This window comes from Mesoplodon bidens (assembly GCF_964165515.1).
Source record: "Mesoplodon bidens genome assembly, chromosome: 12".
NCBI classification, from domain to species: Eukaryota; Metazoa; Chordata; class Mammalia; order Artiodactyla; family Ziphiidae; genus Mesoplodon; species Mesoplodon bidens.
This window is the reverse complement of record NC_138168.1, coordinates 13,824,218-13,846,093: the sequence shown is the minus strand read 5'-3', so window position 1 is coordinate 13,846,093 and position 21,876 is coordinate 13,824,218. Positions and strand designations below refer to the sequence as shown.

Genomic DNA, 21,876 nt, shown 5'->3' with positions numbered 1-21,876 from the left:
CTCTTTAGACAGAGCTCTAGAAGTAGCTATGCGGAGTCCCATTAGACCTAGGGACACCTTAAACTGAACACGCCCTCAAGCAAATAACTTTTCTCCTCCGACCCCAAATCTGTGCTGTCCCTTCTGTTTTGAGCTGGCTTATCGGCATTACCGTGTACCTGTCTCCCGACTTAGAATCCTCAGAGTTTTTCTCACCTGCTTCCTCTTGACCCCTACAAACAGCTGCCAAATCTTGCTGCTTCTAATTTTAAAACATTTGATTCTGTCTCTCCCAAACTCTATGCTACTGGCTTAAAATAGGCTCAGCATATATTCTTTGGACTGTTTTTGCAACCCGGTCTGTAATCTGTTGTCCTGATAACTTTTTCCCCCATCCACGTTCTCTAGCTTGCCACTGTCGTTAAAGAAAACAAAGCTAGTCGGGTCTCAGCGTAAATGCTTCTGGAGGATCTGTATGCCCAGAGGGAAAAATTCCAACTATGTTATTTGGCTACAGAGCTCTTTACCTCCTGGCTCATCTTCACCTTGATTCGTTTCGTGCATTCACATGCTAGGTTCCTGTCCCTCCCAGGCCCATTGCTTCCAGCACAGACGGTGCACTTTCCATATATATTTTGTTTCGAACTGTCCCCTTTCCTCCTCTCTACCCCTATTCACTTGAAAACTTCCTACATCTGTTAAAACCAAGTTTAAGCATCACGTACTTGGTGAAGCCTTCCCCAGTTCTTCCAATTCCTCTACTGCAGTTCTGCTCCTTTGGCTCCCAGGGCACTTTAGATTTACTGCAGACTACAATGTGGCTCTTTGTTCTTCTATTCACATGTTTGCCTCTCACCCTAGATAGACTGTAAGCATCTGATGGTCAGAGAACTGAATAAAAGTTGTTTAATAAATGTTGATATGTGAACGCAAAGTTGTTTTTGGTACCAGTCTCTTCTTTTCTTTTCTGTTCTTCTTACTACATCTGTAAAAGGCAATCAACCTGAAGTTAGATTTTTCATGCCTCTGGGCTCACCAGCTAGAGCAGGGCTGTTTAGTCATATAGCCACCAGCCACATGTGGCCACTGAACCCTTGAAGTACAGCTAGTCCAAGTTGAAAGTAGCTGTAAGTGTAGAATACACATTGGATTTTGAAGACAATATGAAAAAGAGAATGTAAAAATATCTAATAATTTTTTAAATTACTCACATGTTGAAATGATAGTATTTTGGATACACTGAAATAAATAAAATGTACTATTAAAATTAATGTCACCTGTTCCTTTTTCTATTTTTAAAGTGGCTACTAGAATATTTGAAAGTACGTATGTGGCATGCATTATATTTCTGTTAGACATTTCTGTACCCCTTCAATCCATCATGTAGATCATTTCTTGGCGGTAAGCCTGTCTTTTTTTTTTTTTCTCTTCTTCTTTTCTGAATCCTTGCAGTGGGGGAATTTTCTGGGGGAAAAGACACTAAAAAATAATGTTTGTTAACTGGTTACTGCTGGACTGACTTTCCCAAAACACCCTCCCCCCTTTTTCTCCATGCTACTCTCCTAGTTGAAGAATCTATAATGGTTTTCTATTGTGAACTGCATCGAGGCCAGATTGCTTTGTCTGGTGTGGTAAGCCTCCTTCAATCCTGCTGCACCTGACTTAGCCAGCCTCGTCTCTCCCTTATCCTAAGTAGCACCCTGTCCTCGCATCTGTTTTCCAAGCTACTTGAAGTCTTTGTGTTTCCGCGCCTGCTGCTCTTGCTCAGAATCTCCCTCCCTGGCCCCCTTCTAAATCAAGCCAGCCTTCAAGACATGGCTCCTCACTTCTACCTCCCACATGAGTGTTTTTCTGTTTATTGGCACTCACCCTGATGTCCTCCTACTTACTATTTGTTAGAGCCATGCAGCTTAAGCTGTAATTTGTTCATTTACTTGGCATCCACACTGCCATCACCATTCAATGTAATTCCACAAACATTTTTCTGTGCCAGAAATGGGGCTAGGTGAGCACTGGGGCGGAGGTGGGGGGGCGGTGTCACCTTTCTGCAGGGCCTGGGCTAGGAATTGGCCCTATAATGCACAGATTCCTGCCTAGGGCCTTTCTTAGCGTCTGCCCCACCACAGGCAAGGCCCATGTTTATTCTGATTCCATGAGCCCCATGTTAGAAATTGCTAATAAGCCACAACACACCAAAACATTCAAACTCCCTCACCCAGGGTTCATATCCCATGGGCCTGAACTGGGCAGCTCTGGACTCCAATCAAGAATGTCTTCTTTCCCTAGTGTTCTTCCTCTTGCACTAAAGGTCACTGTTGATCCAGCTTCTCCTTAAAGCGGCACGGCCCAGGGCCGTGGTTCCACAGCCACGCTCCCTCCCCTCCTTGTGGGAGGAAGGCCTTACTGCTTTGGGTCTGAACCTCAGCTCCTGCACGGAGCAGCTCGTAACCTGGCCACGTGCCCTCACTCCTCCGGGCCTCATGGTCCTCGTCTGCACCACGAGGAAAACACTATCAAGAGGGCTGTTAAAAGGATTAGACGACTTAACAGTTCGCGGCACAGAGTAATCATCAATGGACGCTGGCCCTCAATACACGTCACATCCCCTACAATGTAAGAGGCGGTTTTGTCTATTTGATTCCATGCGGGTCTCTAGCTTCTAGGCCGGTGCCTGTTTCCAAAGTGTCCGTGAAGAAACGTTGAATGAATGAAAGAATCCACCCGATCACTTATTATTTCTGCCTTTCCAATATCGTGCCGCAAGAGCAGAGGCAAGGAAGCACATGGAAAGGTCTTCCTTTAGCGGGTTGGACCGGAGGGCCCCAGCGATAACCGTATCTGCAAAGCGGGGAAGCCCAGCGCGGGCAGCGCGCCACGTCTTCTCGGAACAACGTGGGCGCAGGCCCGGAGCGGAAGCACCCGGCTGGCCGGTGTCCCGGGAGGCCCGGCGCATGCGCAGAGCGCCGGCGCCATTCCTTCCTTCCGGCGGCGCCGCCCGGAAGCCTCGGCCCCGACTCCTCCCCCTCGCCGGCTCAGCGGAGGGTGCGGAGCCGGCCGGGTGAGGAGGCGGGATAACGTCGGCGCTGTCGCCGCTGCCGCCGCCCCTCCTCCTGTTCCCGCCGCCGCCGCCGCCGCCGCTTCACGGCCGAGTTCTCGCGGCCCCGGCGGCGACCGGCGTGTTCAGCTGCGCGGCCCCCACCCGCGTCCGCCCCGCCGCCGCGATGGCGACTCGCTCGTGCCGGGAGAAGGCGCAGAAGCTGAACGAGCAGCACCAGCTCATCCTGTCCAAGCTGCTGAGGGAGGAGGACAACAAGTACTGCGCCGACTGCGAGGCTAAAGGTAGCGCGGCGTGACCTTCGGGGCGGGGTCGGGGCCCCTCAGCGACACCCCGGCGTCCCGGGCACGGCCGGAGCGGGCGGCCGGGCAGGTGCCTCCGCGGGTGGGGCCGCCGGGCGGCCCGCGTCCTGCGCTCGGGCTGCGGCGCTGGGCGCCCGGGGCAGGGCTGACGGTGCGGTGGTCGGAGCGCATCGAGTACGGCAGCCGGGGCGGGCGATGAGGGTCGGTATTCATCCGTAGTGTGTTCTAGTCTGGCTTTTAGCCGGAACCAGGAGGAATTTCGTTATGTGAGTCTCTTGGACGCTGGGCTTCTGTTCCTGAAGCCTTTAATTCGATTCTCTCCGACCACTTAGTTGGGGGGAGTGTATATGTGGGCAGTGGTTTGTGTGCCCCTTAAACGTTGAAGGTGCAGTTTCAAGATCCAGAGACGAGAAGAGCCTAATTTTAGTTTGTTCAGTTGGAGGGCTTCTGCCTCAGCCTTTGAAATAGAGGCGCTATTTTTAGCCTGTATGTTTTGGCTTTGGAGATGTGATGTATATTTAATGTCTTATAAGTAATCTCACGGGAAAAATGTTTCAGAGTTTTTAAAAAACAAACCTGTCCTACGGCTTGGCAGTAAAATCTTGCTTATTTGATGGTTTGGTTGGTTTGGTGAGAGATCGGGGGTTCTCCAGAGCAGCAGTCAGCCTTTGGAAACGTCATTTAAGATTTCTGCACTGTTTGACCTAGACCTTTCCTGAAGCTTTCCTGTTCTTCCTCAATAGTGTACAAATGAGTTACGTCTCAGTGGGCAGGTAATGTTTGATGAGACAGCCACACAGCATCAGCAGGTTCCTCTACTACAGCTCCTGGGCTACTGGGAGGTCCCGTGGCCAGACTAACTGGACCATTTGATGAGCACTTTTCAATATCATAGTAGGTCGATTGGGCCCTTATATTTACCTTTCAGGTGATGAGTTGGAAACGCCTGACTATTGCACTAGTATTTGTTTACCTGATATTGATTATGTGTGTGGTTTTCGGGGAATACTGTTCGGTACTGAAGCTCAGTTGCTCACTTACCACTGCACTAGTAAAACCCTGGAAAATGGGCCTTTAAAAGGCCCAAAAAAGGAAGGAGCTGAGGTTTTATAGTATGCATTTTGAGTAATAAGTAGCATAGTTAGATAGAGATGCTAGTAAGCATTACATCTCTTCACTAAAAATTGAATAAGTTTCAGCAGTTACCTTCCTTTATGTATAGAAATCATTCAAAAATAATTTTTGTTCGAGTTTCTTTCTGCCAAAAGGTATTTTGTAAAATCAGATTTTCACTAATGCTTCCTAAAATAATTTATAGGTTTAAAAAAAGCCATTATTTACCACATGTTGACATTTCCATTTACTCTTTTTGGGGTGGGAGAAGGAGAATCAGGTACTTCTCAAATTAGGACTAAAACGTTACTTCTTCTGGCCGGAGGCATAGGGAGCGTTAGTTTTGCTCACTAGTTGGATTGCCACTGAGCTCAGTAGATATGTATTGAATAGATGTCTTTTTTATTTTGGTTTTGTTTGGTCTTCTGTTTGTGGGTTTGTTTGTGTTTGAGAAGTGGAGAAGGTGGGAGAGAAGAGAGTAGTACCAAGCGCTCAAGGATGTGCTGTGAAAGGCGCGACCACCACAGTCATGATTTAGAAAGGTCACCACTTTTTCCTGTTGCTGATAAATCTAGAATAGTGTTAAAATGATCTAAATTATGTCACTGTTTTATCTTGATCCTTCAGGGGAAAACAAATTACAGTTCAAACCACTTGTTGGTTGAATGAGACTTGATTTCATAGTTGTCATAATTGAAAAAAATTGACATGATTGGGCAGTTGCTATGAGTAAATATATTTTGTAAAGTTTTTGAGTCTCTGGTATGATCCAGCTCCATTAGGGAGCTCTCTTAGTGGAATTCTTGGCTTGTTACATGATTTTGGATCCATTATTATGTATGCCAGGTGACACAGTAAATGTAGGTAGTGGAATTTTGATTATATGTACTTTTAAAAGACATGCTAAAGGTCTTATTTTACAGCTCAGTTATTATAAAGCGGTTCCATATTGTATATATGAATTGATGTTTTCCTCGCTTTTGATGAAAAGCTACATCAAGCTTTTCATACACTTTGAAGCTACTTCCTAGTTAATTCAATTTTCTTTCTTAAAAAGAATGCTTCCTCCACTGCTCTTTGTACCAGAGCTAAAGCTTAGGGCTAGAGATCGCCCTATTCTGTTGCCTTTTACTAACCGGCAGAAGTCTGTCATTTGGGTTGTGAAATTTTCTTAGTCACCAGTGTGTGCTTCCGCACTTGATAGTATTTGGGAGGTAAGGAAGGCGAAGAGGATGGCATAGGTGCCAGTTTCCTGCTGTTGGTCCTACTCTTAGCAAATCTGTTGAGAGCCTGGAGAATAGGACGGGTAGAGGGTACCGCCCTTCCTCTCCCTGGCCTCCTGTGGGGCTCCGTGGGAGTTTGAAAGCAGTTCTGTTGCTTGCCGGTGGGTGGCGCTTCACGGAGCAGTGAGGATTTGGAGCCAGCCCTTTGCCGACTTAAAAGTTTACTTTTTAGTGTTTAAAGTTTCGTCTGTGGTTGATGCTAGCTGTGATTCAGAGCGCGTATGGGTTGGCATGAAAATGTGTCTAAGTTTTGGGGGGTCAGAAGCAGAAGGTGTTTGAACCCTAGAGACTGCCTGGTGTGGAGAGGTTAGGCTCTTGGCCCAGATCACCCACTCATTTCTTCACTCCAGACATCTTGACCTGAGGACACACTGCTGCGCGCTGTATTGGATTAGAGGACTGAACATGTTTCTAAGACCTGAAGGAGCTTGTTTAGTGGGGGCTGCATTTTTGCGCACGAATAATTCCAAACCGGTGTGCTCAGTGTTCGACTAGTGGTTGTGAGGAGTGCCGCCCTCGCCACTCACTTTGGGTTGCTCTCTCCTCGCACCCTGACTTGTGTGCCTTGGTTGTCTTCACAGCTCCTAGAATGCTGTCTCAGGGCCTTTGCACATGATGTTTCTTCCGCCTAGGAAGCTCTCTAACAAGTTTTTACCTGGTCAGCTCACCTATCTTCCAGTTTCTGCTTGAGTGTCTCTTCAAGGGAAAGGATTCTCCCTGATCTTCCCAGGTTAGGCGAGGCTTCCGCTTATCCATGTGAGACGCACCCTGAGTCCTTTATTACACTTACCACAATTGTAATTAAACATTATTTGGGTAGTTATTGGGAAATCAGGGGTTGGGTTATAGCTTAAGAGGGAAGAGACCTCGTCTGTCTTGTTTTGCTTTGTAGGCCCAGCCCTTGGCACAATGGGTGACATATAGTAGTTCACGCGACTCAGCAAATATCTTTTGAAAGAGTGGATGTGAATGAGCACGGTGCTGAGGGCAGGCAGCAGGTGTGCGGACGTGAGTGCACATTTGGGCATGAGGAGTGACCTTTTGGGAAAGACTCCCAGAAGCGGTCTCCTTTGAGCCCGGCTCTGAACGTGGGTGGGACTTCATCTACCAGGTGGAGAAGGAATTAAAGGGCACAGTCAGGTATATAAAACAACGTGAGAGGTTTGTGTACGACCCTTTTTTAGGTAAAGTGTTTTTAAGCATGCTCACATGTGGTGGTGGCAGGTCAGAGGAAGAGCTGGAGTGGTGAGAGTTGGCTGGCAGGTCACCCGGTTGTAGCAGTGGTCCCGGCAAGAGTGTAAGAGGACCTGAACTCTCTTACTGTGAATGTACCGTAAGGCAGACCACAGGGCAGGAAACAGAGCCACCGTAGCTGTCATATAATTTCTATTAAGGAATAGGCTGCTCACGGCATCGTTGAAAGGGCTGGAGGAACAAAAGTCAGGGAGCCACTACTGGACTTCTGGTTTCAAGGGCACACGCTGTTGCCCCTGCCACCACTGCCCTGGCTGCTTCTCCCCCACGAACTGATCGGAGAACCAGGACTGAGGCTGCTGCGGCCAGTGTCTGTTAGACGTTTTTGTCGGTTGCCCTGACTGTAGAAAGATGGCCTCTGCTGCGCTTGTGCCTTCCACGTGCAGACCACTGGCCGGCCTCACTGATGTCCAGTCCCTTGCCTTCAAGGGAGCCTTTTAGCTTTCTAGCCTCTTCACAAATTAGAAACGTGAAATGGAGATTGTGAGACCGAGTCCTAGAGTCCACTGTGGGTAGCAGAGGACGGGGAACATTTCTCATTAAGTGTTTGATACTTAAGAGTTCTTATATAAACCTATTTTAAAGTAATTCTTATTAAAAAGTAAAGTTTACCTTGAGGTGTTTATGATGATGTTGATGCTGGTAGGATAAATTCATGTAAACAGAAGTCTGTGATTATAATTCATCTAAAGAGACCTGCTAATCTAAAAGTTCCCACAGAAAGCTAAACTTCAGTCTTATGGGTCCGTTCGTATAATTCTGTGGATCCTGAGGTTTCCCCTGATGATTATGTGCAGAGTTCTGGTGTTGGAGCTGCGATGGAAACCACGCGGTCTCTCTGATTCATCAGTTTATAACTTAGGCTGCATGTGGTCCCCTGCTTTTTTCCTCCCAATACTACTACTTTGTCTTTTTCTTCTTTCAAGATTAAAATATTCTTTCACTACTTGATTTCATTAATTAAGTAAATTTACATCTCCTTAATTCTTGCTGTACAAGATACGTATATTGCCCTTACTGACCTGTACAGACTTGAACCCATGCTTCCTATAAGGCAAAGTCAGATATTTGATATTGTAATTATATATTGACGACATTATAAACTCAAGCCTTTTCCTCCTGCTGCTGCTGCTACTGCTAGTGTTTTCCCTGGATAGAATCAACTCATTTTTCTCTCCATTTCTCAATAGAAAAAGATGAAAGAAACTTGGGAACCTCCCAACAGAGTTGATAGTGTGTGTTTTCCTCCAGTATGTTAAGAGGCCCTGTCGGCATCTCAGCTTTTCTCAGTTTGCTCTAGAGCCCAGCCTGGGGGTGCGGCCCAGAGGAGCAGGTGTGAGCGTTAGGGGAAATTCCGACTTTACTGGGATGAGATAGAGGTGGGAATCTGGACTGTAGAGTCAAGATTTTGAACCCAGGAGATCTAGCTCCAGAGTGTATGTTGTTAACTGCATGTTCCCTGCTTGAAAGAAAACATATGCTTTTGTAGTTGAAATTCTTGATAGAAGAGGTTATTTTGGGGAAGAGATTACCACCTTCAAGCTGACTTAAGGTATTTCTCAGAGAGATTATTGCCAAATGCATGCAAATGTGGACAGTGTTTAGTAAAGCCAGGTGTGAGTCTTAACAAGCTTTGCCTCTAACTTGCTTGGTGACCCTGTCCTTGTTGAGCTTTACTGCAAAGCTTTATTTCATCTCCCTCGTGGTCTGTGTTATTTCCTGAATTCCCTACCTGTGGTCACTTCTATGTCAGTATTTACTATTATTGTTAATTTTAAAAAATTCTATTATTGAGGGTGTATAATTATTATTGAGGGTATGAAATAGTTTGGGGTCTTATTGAACTTTGGATCATGATCAAACCTTTATACTGTTTAAAAGCTTTTCACTGATGACTTAGGTCTTGCTGAGCAAATTTACTTGGTGTTAGTTTTAATTATCTCAAGGCATATCATGTAACTAACAGGAATATTCCTCACTGGTTGAGAGGTCCTGTTGTGTGAAACGTTTTCATTTTAATGCTTTCTTGGGGTAGAGTAAAATCAAAGAAATACCCCCTCTTCCAGTCGGTTACTAAAGCCAAGACATGCTTTCCTTCATCATTTTAAAGAAAAGACCTACAGGTATATTACATTTTCAATTACTTGTGCACATTTATCAACGTCAGTATTTTTTGCCTAAGGTATTAGGTGGAGTTTTCTTAACTCTGAATGGCATTTAGCTATAGTATCATAGAAATGATTTTTTTGAAAATATTTTACTTAAAACAGAGCTTTAGATGAGGTGCTGTTGGAAATATGTGCAAATTTCTTGTTCACATGTATTTTGAGTGGTAAACGTGAGGACTTTGAGGGTCCAGAGGGGAGAGAATTATAAGCTTTCTAGTAATCTTCTATTCTCTTCGACATCCTCCTCTCCCCAACAACTTTTGGTCTTAGTTTTATAAGAGATCCAAGTGATTGCTTCTAAGAGTGATTGATGACAGACCTTCAGATGTCTGCCCTTGATCTTTTGTAAAGAGTGCATTTCAAGGGCCAGTGATCATCTTGAACTCAAACTTAAAAAGAAAATGAAAGGAATTTTAAAAATTGTGTAGCAAATCGTATTTAGGGTAGCTTTATCTTCCAATATAAGAAAATCTATAAAAAATTATGGTTTAGTCTGGACTTTTTCTTAAAAAATTGAAGTATAGCTGGTTTACAGTATTGTGTTAGTTTCAGGTGTACAGCAGAGTGATTCAGTTATACATATGTATTTTTTTCAGATTATTTTCCATTATAGGTTATTACAAGGTGTTGAATTTAATTCTTGTGCTATACATTAAATCCTTGTTGCTTATCCATTTTATGTAAAGTGGTTTGTATCTGTTAATCCCATAATTCTAACTTGTCCCTTCCCCACCCTTTGGTGACCATATGCTTGTTTTCTGTGTTTGTGAGTCTGTTTCTGTTTTGTATATAGATTCATTTGTGCTACTTTTTATTTTTTAGTTATTATTTTATTTTTTGGCTGCACCGCATGGCTTGTTGGATCTTAGTTCCCCAACCAGGGATTGAACCTGTGTCCTCGGCACTGAAAGCGCGAGTCCTAACCACTGGACCACCAGGAAATTCCCAATTTGTGTTATTTTTCAGATTCCCCATATAAGTGATGTTATATATTTGTCCTTGTCTGACTCACTTCACTAAGTGTAATCTCTAGGTCCATCCATGTTGCTGCAAGTGGCAATATTTCATTCTTTTTTTGGCTGAGTAATATGGTCTAGATTTTTTTTAGTTCATGCATTTCTACTCTTGAAAGTTGCTTTTAGTGTAGGGTGGTGATGGTGCCAAAAAACTAGCAGAAGTATGTTTATTGAAGTGAAATGATCATTCCTGGTATATTAATTTCCTGTTGCTGATATTACAAATTATCACAAACTTAGTGACTTAAAGCAACACAAATTTATCATCTTATAGTTCTGGAGGTTAGAGTCCAGAATGAGTCTTACTGAGCTAAAATCAAAGGTGTTTCTTCTGGAGGCTGTAGGGGAGAATCTGTTTTCCTATCTTTTCCAGCTTCTAGAGGCCACCTGAGATGTTTGCCTCCTGACGCCTTTCCTACATCTTCAGGGTGTCATCTTCAGATCCTTTCTCTCTGCCTCTCTGCTTCCGTCATCGCTGTGATTACGTTGACTTTACCTAGATAATTCAGGAGAACACCAGTGTCCTTAATTATCCTGCAAAGTTTCTTTTGCTGTGGAAGGTAACATATTTACAGATCCAGGTATTGGACATCTTTGGGGCCATTATTCTGCTTACCACAAGTGAATTTGTGATAAAGTTGTATACTGAACCTAGATTTTTGTAATAGGTACTGCTCTGGATGTACTTAGGAGGGCATAGGGTGGTGAAGTGAGTACAGTTTAAATTAGCCATTCTCACAGAAATTATTCTTAAAATCTCATATGCACACAAGAGTCATTTAACAAACTCTTTGCAACATGACCATTTATGTAGGAAATCCTTAGAAATTTACAAAAAAGGTATTAGAACCAGTAATTGAGTTATCAAGGTTGCAGGAATCGAGGTGGTTATAGAAAAATTAACTATTTCTATATACCAGCAACAAACAGTTGATAAGTTGAAATAAAACTTATTATTTGCAGTTGTAAAAAAATATGAAAACTTAGTGATAAATTTAACAAAATATATGCAAGACTTGTATGCTGAAAACTACCACAGATTGCTGAGAGAAATTAAAGAATACCTAAAGAAGTGGAGAGATGTACCGTGTTTATGGATTAGAAGACACAATCTTTTTAAGATTTTAGTTCTCTCCACATTAATCTGTAGATTCAGTATGATCCCAGTAAAAATCTCAGAAGGCTTTTTTGGTAGAAATTGACAAGTTGATTCTAAAATTTATAATGAAATGCAAAGGAGACCCCCGTATCTGAACAATTTTGAAAAAGCAAAAGAACATTGGGTTTCTTACACAACCTGTTTTCAACAATTAATATAAAGCTACTGGGCTTCCGTGGTGGCGCAGTGGTTAAGAATCCGCCTGCCAATGCAGGGGACACGGGTTTGAGCCCTGGTCCGGGACGATCCCACATGCCGTGGAGCAACTAAGCCCGTGCGCCACAACTACTGAACTCACACGCCACAACTACTGAAGCCCGTGTGCCTAGAACCCGTGCTCCGCAAGAAGAGAAGCCACTGCAGTGAGAAGCCCGCACACCTCAACGAAGAGTTGCCCCCGCTCGCTGCAACTAGAGAAAGCCTGCATGCAGCAACGAAGACCCAATACAGCCAAAAATAAATAAATAAATTAAAAATATATATATATAAAGCTACTGTAATCAAGACAGTGGTATTGGTCTAAGGAGAGACATAGATCAATGGAACACAATAGTCAAGAAATAGAGTCACATATAAGGTCAGCTGATTTTTAACAGAATTGCCAAGGTAAATTCAGTAGGGAAAGGATAATCTTTTATACAACAACAGAATATTCCTCGACCTTTAACTTATACTGTGCTTGAAAATTAACTTGAAAGGAGTAATAAAAGTTGCTGAGATCTTGGGTTAGGCAAAGGTCTCTTGGATAGGATACAAAAGCACAATCCATAAAGATAGAATTGAGAAAATGAACTTCGTAAAAATTAAAAACTTTTGCTTTTCAAAAGACACTGTTAGGGCCTTCCCTGGTGGCGCAGTGGTTGAGAATCTGCCTGCCAGTTCAGGGGACACCGGTTCGAGCCCTGGTCTGGGAAGATCCCACATGCCGTGGAGCAACTAGGCCCATGAGCCACAGCTACTGAGCCTGCGCGTCTGGAGCTTGTGCTCCGCAACGAGAAGCCGCGATAGTGAGGGGCCCGCGTACCATGATGAAGAGTGGCCCCCGCTTGCCGCAACTAGAGAAAGCCCTCGCACAGAAACGAAGACCCAACACAGTCAAAAATAAATAAATACATAAATAAAAAATAAAAATAAAGGAATTCCCTTAAAAAAAGACATTGTTAAAATGAAAGAGAAAATCATAAACTGCAGAAAATATTATATCTGATAAGGACTCTTATTTAGAATAAGAAAAAATTTGTACTAGAATGTTCATAGCAACTTTAATTCATAGTAGCCAAACACTGGAAACAGTCCAAATGTCCATCAGTTGATAAATGCATAAACAACTATGGTACATCCATACAATGATATAATACTTTGCAATATAAAGGAACAAACTAGTGTTACAGTCAGTAATGTGGATTGATCTTAAAACCGTTAATGCTTAGTGAGGAATCCATACACAAAAGACTCCACGATATATGATTCCAGTTATATGGACTTCTAGAAAGGTAAAACTTATAGTAGATAGATCAGGGGTTGCCAGGGATTGGGGGTGAGGGAGGGTAGCTCATTTTACTTTTCAAAAGTAAAATGCTGTACCAGTATATTGTTTTATTCATTTGGCGATATAACAATTGCTGTAGATTATATAGCAGGTTCTAAATTACTTTATTTAAGTCTGTACAACATATACACTCTTGAAGTAATTTTCCTCTTCCATGGTCTGAGTAAAGATTTTGCAGAAGTAGTACTCTTCTTGATCCCGGCTTAAAGGGTAAAGGATCCTTGATTGGTGCCCCTCCCTCCTCCCCCCACCCCCATTTTCAAGTCTATCAGAATACTAATGAGTACTTAAAAATAGTTTGGAAATTATTGGTTTAACCTTTTGTTTTTTCTTGGGAAGTCATGTTATTCATACACAGCTCTGAAGTTCCTTATGGCGCCTTTAGAACGTCAGTTTTTTGGTGCCCCTAGGGTGCAGGATTTTCTATTGGGCACTGTGATAATCTGTAGGGATGTAATGCAAATACAGTGTGTAGATAAGATCACCATAATATTCACCAAAAGAATGCCGCTTAGCACTGCGAACTCTGAGGGGCTCTACGGTGTTCTCATTCTGTGATGTTGGAATTTATCTGTCGTGAGACCAGTGGCCTGCTTCCTAAGACTTGGAAATCATTATTTGAAGGACATTCAAATCCTAATAAGCAGCCTGGGACCCTTGGAGTCTTCAGTTGCTGAGGTTCCCTCCCAGCTTAGTAAACCACTTGAAGGCAGGTCTATGCCTACGTTTCTTTTCCTGCTCCAGAGGTAGTTGAGTCGGATTGTGTCTTTATTAGTTGTGTGTCTGCTGCAGTTTCTTGAAATTTGTTGAAAAAATTAAATTTTACTTGTTATGTGGTTGTACATATAAGGAATTCCCCTATCATAGATTCCCTGATTTTAATGGCTTTCTGTTTTACTCTGCAAAGATAAGTTATTGCTCTATATGCCCTTTCAGCATCTAGAGTTTGTAATCAAAGAGGGGTTTTCCTTAAGTTTATGGCTTTTCTTAATAATTCTTTGCTGCTGTTGAGTAAAATTCTATTTTTGTCTCAATGGAGATAGCTTACTCCCCTCCAGTATAGGGGCTCATGATAGGAAGACATAAATTTGAACAGATATCTCCGAACAGAATTGTGCATTACGTTTGATGGCAGACCGTGGGGGCATGAACTTGATAATAGGGAGCTGCACCTGCCAGTCTTAAGAATGTGAAGTGCAGAAGTCACACCTCACATAGGTGGTTAGATTCCAAAATCAGCTCTAACTGTGCTTCACACCCCCTCAAAGAAGTGTGTGTGTGATTTTATGTCTGTAACCCTGATAGTTATTCCTATGAAGACTAAAATCTCAGTATGTTAGAAGAGTTAGACTTTCATTAAAGGAAAGAAGAAGGAAAATTTCTGCATTTTAAACTGTTCTACTTAAATATCACGTTCCTAATGGTGGGTGGGGCATAGGTGGATATTCCTCAATTGTTTCTCCTTGATGGTACTGTTTCCTGTATACCATTTTCCTATTAAACTTGTATAATCTTAGTAAACATGTTGATAAGTTGATAGGATTATCCATGATGGTTTTTGCGTGACATAATGCATATGAAGCATTTATACAGAGTCTGATATATATAAGTAGTCAGTAAATGTTGGATGTGAATCCACAAACAACCTTGCGTTTTGAACAGCAGTAGAAAGGAGTGTGATTGGAGATAAACTGAAATGTGTGTAATTAAAGTCAGGTTCCTGAAATCTCTTAATTCTTAAGAGACTAAGAGATCTGTTGTCTGCCAGAGTGAGTTTTGAAGATAAAGCAGGTGCAGTCCTGTGTACAACTTCACTGAACATTTCAACCACATCCATTTTACTAGGTATTTAAAGAGGAATCAAACCCAGTACCTTCTCTCGAGGTGCAAAATTGTGCTGTTACTGTGCTTGACCAGAGCACTTAGCCATGTCAGTTCTCTCTCCCATGAACTGAGAGTCTTTTCCTGCTTTCATATAAGTACTTTGTGCGATTCCACAGCAACCCCAAGGGCATAAGAATTCCCACATTAGAGATGGGAACCCTGAGACTTTAACTTGGTCAGAGTTGCTTTGATGCCAGGATCCTGACTGAACTCGGACGAGAGAGCCTCCAGGCCGTCGTGCTGCTTCTCATGTGGGATGTTTATCTTGGTGTGCTGGCGTAGACCATGAGGGGTTTTAAGAAACTGCTTTAACCACTTCAGATGCCCTGCTGGAGCCCTTTCCACGTCTGCTTCCTGCGGACTTCTTGTGCCCACCTGCTGGATCCTTCCTGGGACCTGCAGGAGGAAGGAAGGTGGGCTAAGCCTCCTCGGAGCCCCCTGAGGCGAGGCTTAAAGGGCTCCTGGTTTCCAGGGGAAGGAGTGGGGGTGGGGGGGGATGGTAATCTAGTGGTAGGAAGGTTGACAATCTGTATTTGTTTCATTTCATATTTTGTTTTATTGTATCTCATTTCATCGTATTTTATTTCATAATTCAGTGAGAAAACTGTACTGATGCTCTCTGTTCCCCCCTGGAAGGATTTCAGAGTAATTCAGATGTGGGAATGAAAGCTTGGGTGCCAGAGGGAGACATTTTACAACACACATTTAAAAAGACATGGCAGTCTTGTTAACATATTGATATAAATGCTGAGGAGATTGTCATAGATGCACAGTTTTAAAGTGCCCTTTATAGCTGAATTTTAAAAATAAAGCCAAAAATACTTTGTGCTTTCTTTTTCCTCCCAATTACTTTTTAAGAGAATTGTCCAAGGTTTCAGATGTAAGAAAACTGCTTCTTCCTCCTGATTTTAGCTAAGTTTTATTGTTGTGAAAATTTTCTCAATTGTATTTAACATGTTTATAGATGTAATTGATTACTTCAGAAGGGTTAACTTTTTGATGTGGTTATTATAAGAAGTAAAAAAAAGATAAATTCTATTGAAATATTTGATACAGATACTTTCTTTTCTTTGTAACATGGTTTCCTCTTCTGTTTTCATTAAATTATTATTATTATTATTTTTTTAATGGTACGCGGGCCTACTCACTGTTGTGGCCTCTCCCGTTGCGGAGCACAGGCTCCGGACGCGCAGGCTCAGCGGCCATGGCTCACGGGCCCAGCCGCTCCGCGGCACGTGGGATCTTCCCGGACCGGGGCATGAACCCGCGTCCCCTGCATCGGCAGGCAGACTCTCAACCACTGCGCCACCAGGGAAGCCCCTTAAATTATTTTTATATGTAAAGGTCACTAGTCTATTGCTGCTATTACTTCCCCCGTATTGTCACATTCAAATAAATATTTTTTCCCTGTGGAAATTGTGCTCAACTATTGTACAGAAGCAGTTTTCCCTCTCATTATTGACTGAAAATTAGTTATTTGAAATTTTTTAGTGGAGACAGCGGTTTCACTTCCGTAGATAAGACAAGGCTGTCAGGTGGTGGCCTTCTTTATTGGGCTTTTATCTCTTGTCCCACATTTAGGCAGTTACACTTCTGATTGTTTTTAACTTATTTGTTAAAGTATGCCTGTAAACAACAGGAAACAGTGAGTGGTTTCTACCTAAAATAAATGTTTTTCTAGTTTTCAAACAATAGTGGAGGGGACTTCCGGATTCGGGTGTGGCTTCGAGACTGGAAGGGGGTTCAGGTGTCTCCGTCCTAACAAGGAAGAGCTGACCAGACTGAACAAATCAACAGCTCTTCTTAGGTCCACCCGAAACATGAGGGTGCAGGGCCAGCTGCTGTCCCCCAGATCGCAGAGGCAGGTGAGCACAGAGAGTCACAAGGTCCATCACCACTCTGGGAGCCAGTACTGAGCTGGGAAAACGCAGACTGCAACAGATGAGTTGCTGGAGGCTCCCTCTGGGGGGACTCGGGCGGGCCACACCTGTCTGCGAGCCCAACCTCAAGGGGCTAAACACCGCGCATGCGGGAGAAAAGCTCCTAGTGCTTCTGGCAGGAGGAGGGGAGAAGGAACCATTCTGAAATGCACCAGAGCATTCTGTTCTTTTCAGCAAGGTAGGCCCTCGGGAGAAACTATTTAAATAGAGCTGAACTGACCCCGGGGGACGGAAGTACCTAACTCCAGGCAGCTCTAGCCTTTCGAGTGATAGAAGGGAAATCCCAGCTCCTGCCTGATCTAGCCGTCCTGTCCACCCGAAGGAAGGGGGCGGGTGGGGGAGAAGAAACGGAGAAGGTTTGTGAAGTTCCCAGTACGGGGACAGAGACTCACTGGCAAACTGAAAACTAGTCACAGGGGCTATAGCACGCTCCGCTCGCCAGCCCCTCACCACCACATTGCTGAGGCCTATTTACAGCAGTTTCTTTTACCCGGACATGCTGTCCCGGCCGTCAGGTAAAAGATACAAGGCATACTAGAAGGCAAAAAAATCGTTGAGGTTTTTAAATTTCATAGTGAAAGTGTTATTAGGTACTCGAAGTATGGTGATAGTCTGCAGCCCACACCTTGTGAGATATAAATGTAATTGGAAGAACCTGGAAAAATATTTTCATATGTTTAAACGAATGTATAAAACACATATGTGTATATTACTTAGTATGTAACGGCTAAAGTTACTATATGTTCAGATTGAATAAGCTTATTTATTCACATCAGATCTATACTAAATTCTTTTAGTCTAAAAGTTTTTATATATAGAGGGTATCAGTCCCGAACAATACTTACTGATGCGCCACAGCTGAGTAACGGATCTTTAGACCAGTACCACCCAGCTGAGCTTTAATCTTTATGGTGCACCTTGAATATCTATGTTCGAGTTATTTTTAGAATTCACACAAAGTACGGAGCATTATACTGATCAGAAGACACTTCATATATGTATGTGACCCCTGAAAATATTTAAAGTGGAGGTTGTAATTATTATTTATGTTAAACCTGGGTTTAACATCTCTTTACCAAGTCAGTGGTAAGGAAAAAGTTGGGAGTGGGGCTCTTCTAAGTTAAAAGGCACTATACTTTTTGAAAAAGTCCTTTACAAAAAAAATTTTTTTGGAGGCACAGTTTTGGGAAGTAGAATATGTACTGAGTATTAGAGGACATTGAGAACTTACTGTTAATTTGGTAGGTGTGGTGATTGTGGTTATGGGGAGAAAACATATTTTTTAAAGCTTCATACTGAAGTATTTAGGGGGGTGATGTCTTTTGCCTGAAATTACTTTAAGAAGCTTCAACACACACAAAGATGAAGATGGCAGAATATTAACAATGGGCAGTGGGTATGTGGGTGTTCACTATACTATTCTTTATGTATTTCTGTATTTGAAAAATTTTGGTAATAAAAGTTAGGAAAAAAATTCTAGTTTTTGTGCCTAAAGAATAAACTCAAACAAGCCATCAGCAAATAAGGAGGACCCTTCTGGACTTAAAAAATGTTGAGTTCACCTTGGTGTGCATTTTTTTTTCTCTTCAGTTAGAAGACTACATTAGTCATCTAGTCTTGACTGACAGTGTGTATCTGGACATTTATGTAATCTCATCCTATCAACCATTCTGAACATGCTGGGAGTCTGTGTAAACATACCAAGAGAACAAAAGAAGTTAAAAAAACCCCTTCAAATAAACTGTTATTACAAAGACAGAGTGATGAAGGAGTAAATAAATTAGCTGCTGGCTCTTTATGGTAGACCCTACTCATTCCAGGATGCTGGATCAGAAAAAGGATTATCGTGGAGCTGTTTAGGTACTGACTAGCTGTTGTTAATAAAGTGTTTGAAAATGTAGTGATGAGCGTGGTACTAATTTCTCTTCTTCCTTATCCTGTTTTTTAAGAACACAATGAAAAGAATGGCAGCAAACCATGAAAATACACCAGAACCCCCTGATGCTGATCCCTAACTTATATTTTATCCATGGGTTACTTAAAGAAGTATTGGGAAGCAGCCGCAGAGCACAGGGAGATCAGCTCGGTGCTTTGTGATTCCCTAGAGGGGTGGGATGGGGAGGGTGGGAGGGAGATGCAAGAGGCAGGAGATATGGGGACATATGTATGCATATGGCTGGTTCTCTCTGTTGCACAACAGAAACTAACACAGTATTGTAACGCAATTATACTCCAATAGAGATGTATTAAAAAAAAGTATTCATTTCACATGTATTTTCTGAGCACCTCTTGTGCCTAAGGCACGGCTGCTCATTGCCATATAAATGGACGTTGTATAAGGCGCTAATGAATCCTGAACCCAGAGCTGTCTGTATTTAAGACTTTCCATCGTAGGGGATAGAAAAGGAACTAGAGTTAACCTAAGTAAAACAGCACTGAGCGTTGTTGTTTGATTAGAAGAAGAGGGAGGCTTGCCCCCCCAGAGGACTCAGTTCTTGAATCTCTTCGCTTCCGTTTGTATTCTCTCCCTTGCCAGTCTCATACAGTCTCTTGCTTTTAATTATCGACTGTGAGTGGATGACTTCCTGATACATATCTTCAGACTAAAGACTTGATCTCATCCCAGAACTCCATACTCATATATCCAACTGCGTACGTTGTTCATCCAGCAGCTCGAAATTAACATGGCTTAACTTAATTCTTCATCGTCCTCCTCCAGGCCTGCTCCTTGGACAGTCTTCCCCATCTTACTGTGCCCTTTTGCTCAGCCCCCAAACTTTGGAATTTTCCCCATGTGAACTGCAGTAGTCTCCCAATTGGTCTCCCAGCTTTATTCTTGCCTCTGTGGCCGGTTCTAACCCAGCTGCCAGAATGATCTTTAAAAAGTCAGGTTAGGTAGTTAGATCATGTCATTGCTCTACCCGAAACCCTCCATTATTTTTGTCTATCAGAGTAAAAAGCCAAAGCCCTTAGAGCAGTCCACACTGCCCTTCCTGCCCCTGAACATACTTACTAACCAGGCTTCTGTCGCCGTGCCTTCACACTTGATGTTCTCTCTCCCTGGAGTGTTCTTCCAGATGTGCATATGGCCCTGCCTCCGCTCCTAGGTTAGGTTAGGTCCTCACTCATTGTGTACTTAATTTTGTTTAACATTTGTCTCCCTTTCTAGAGTGTAGGAAGTCAGGGATTTTTGTCGTGCTTGGTAAATATTTGTTGAATGAATAAATGTCCGAGGAGGGGGAGAAGCATGCTCGGCACGAGAACGACGCGTGCTGCCAGTTTAAGATGTTATTTATGAAAACTGAATAACCACGATACAAGCAGTATCTGAAAAGCTGATTTATCTCAGTGGTTCTTGGAAGTATTTAATGCAGTATATTAAGTGTTTGATGAGGGTCTCTGTGACCTTGGTGATTCTGTTTCTGGAAAATAAGACCTCACTCCATATTTCTCTTTTTCTAACTTTTTCTTTTTTAGCTTATGTAAAACTTTGTTTAGTCAGATTTATAGAAGTCACGGGTTTTGAATACTAGAACCATATATTCTTTTCGTATGTTTAAGTTGAGCTTGTTTTAGTAGGGCTTCAGCTCTGAAAACAGCACACTCCGGGTGTGTTGGCGGAAATGCTTTACTACAGGAAATGAGGTGCTTGTGAAAGGCCTAGGAGGGGTGGGGGAGCCAGTCCCGGATCACAGAAGGGCTGACCTGCCAGGGGGCCGCCGGCCCAGAGGCTGTCCCTGGACTGCTCAGTGTGAGAGAGCCCCAAGTTAGCTGTGGCCCTGGGACTAGAAAGCTGCAGCTGCTCTGGCACCCCTGCAAGCCAGTACTGGAATGTGGGGTGTTCCCGTCATCCCTCAGAGCCGCTGCTTCTCACCCGAGACCCAGCTGGAGACTAGACATTCTGCCTTCCGGTTTTCTTGCAGAAAACAGCCACAAAGGCAGGAAGATAGTCTCTGCCTCGCTTTTGCGTTCAAGTATGCGTGAGTGCATCCAGTTGGTAGAAACTAATTCCTGTTCGGAAGTCTAACTACAGAGGACTCTGAGAAGTAGAGGTTTTTGAGCACCCCAGAAATCGAGAGGGGTGGGCAGTTGTGTGAACAGATCAGTACCGTCCCCATGGCTGTGTCTTAGCCGGTTTCACAGTGAGCAGAAGAACATCCACAGCCTGACCTGGGAAGCTAGAAGGGCCCCGGGCAGCCAGTTTTGTGGCTCTGCGCCTCTGGGCCCCGAGGGCGTGGCTCCCCTTGCCTGCTTCCCCTTGGCTCCCCACTTGCCTGCCTAGTTCGTTTGTTTGCCTGTTTGCCTGTTTGCCTGCGCTGCAGCGGCTCCTGAGTCTGTCTGACCTGCTCTTTGGCTTCCTGTAGGCGGTTGTCTCTTTCTTTGGGTCATAAGGGGGGGCTGCAGGAACAGCAGGTGGGGTTCCTTCTCCAAGGCCAAGAGCGGGCAAGCTCTCCAAGAAGGAAGTGTGGCGTATATAGTTAACACATGAACACAAGACTAGTTGCCTGCAGGGGCCGAGGTTTGCTCTGGGCGGGAGAGGAAGGTCCGGACGGACATGGAACCGTTGAGGAGGAGCGAGAGTGAGAGGGGTCAGCTAGGTGAAGTCGCCGAGAGTGACGGCGGGGGTACTGAAGGAGGGTTGAGGGTGTTCTCCGCACAGAATACTTGCTAACAGTAAGTGTCTTAAGAGTATCGATAATTCAAAAGTAGTTTAAACTGATCTGTCCCCTCAGGGATGGGTACTTACTTTCTAACTCCTGTGGTTGCGGACAGCCCTGCCGCCAGAGCTTTGTGTGCGCGCGGAGCTTGCTGAGAGCAGATCTCGGCTGTGGAAGGCGCCCCTGGGAGCGCTGCAGGGGAGGCCTGCCGTGTCTGTACCGCCAGGCCTCCCCACCAGCGGGCCCCCAGCCTGTCCCTGGGTATTCGTGTTCTTGAGAAGTTTCAGTAAATGGGATTGATGCAAGCGGTGTCACACTTTTATATTGCATTTTTTGACACTCTTAAATCGAACATTTTTAATATGCTATTGGTCATTTCTAGTCTTTTATGATTTGCTCCTTCATTTGGAGGTGGGGATGTCATTTTCACATTTTTCTCATGACCAGTCGTTGGGTCATTCCAGGAACATTCATTCCTCTGAGTTTGGTGCCAGCCACACCATTTACCCCTAGATC

The 21,876-nt window shown here is 43.7% G+C and overlaps 1 protein-coding gene across 2 annotated transcripts in view; it reads left to right on the top strand.

Annotated features, from left to right (window-relative positions):
- The first annotated feature begins 2,993 nt into the window (after positions 1–2,993).
- SMAP1 (small ArfGAP 1) overlaps positions 2,994–21,876 on the top strand; it is a 167,569-nt gene continuing 148,686 nt past the window's right edge. For both annotated transcript variants that reach the window (XM_081250745.1, XM_081250744.1), the window contains exon 1: positions 2,994–3,318. In XM_081250745.1, the coding sequence (XP_081106871.1) occupies positions 3,201–3,318 (118 nt within the window). In that variant the 5' untranslated portion in view covers positions 2,994–3,200. The remainder of the gene's footprint in view (positions 3,319–21,876) is intronic.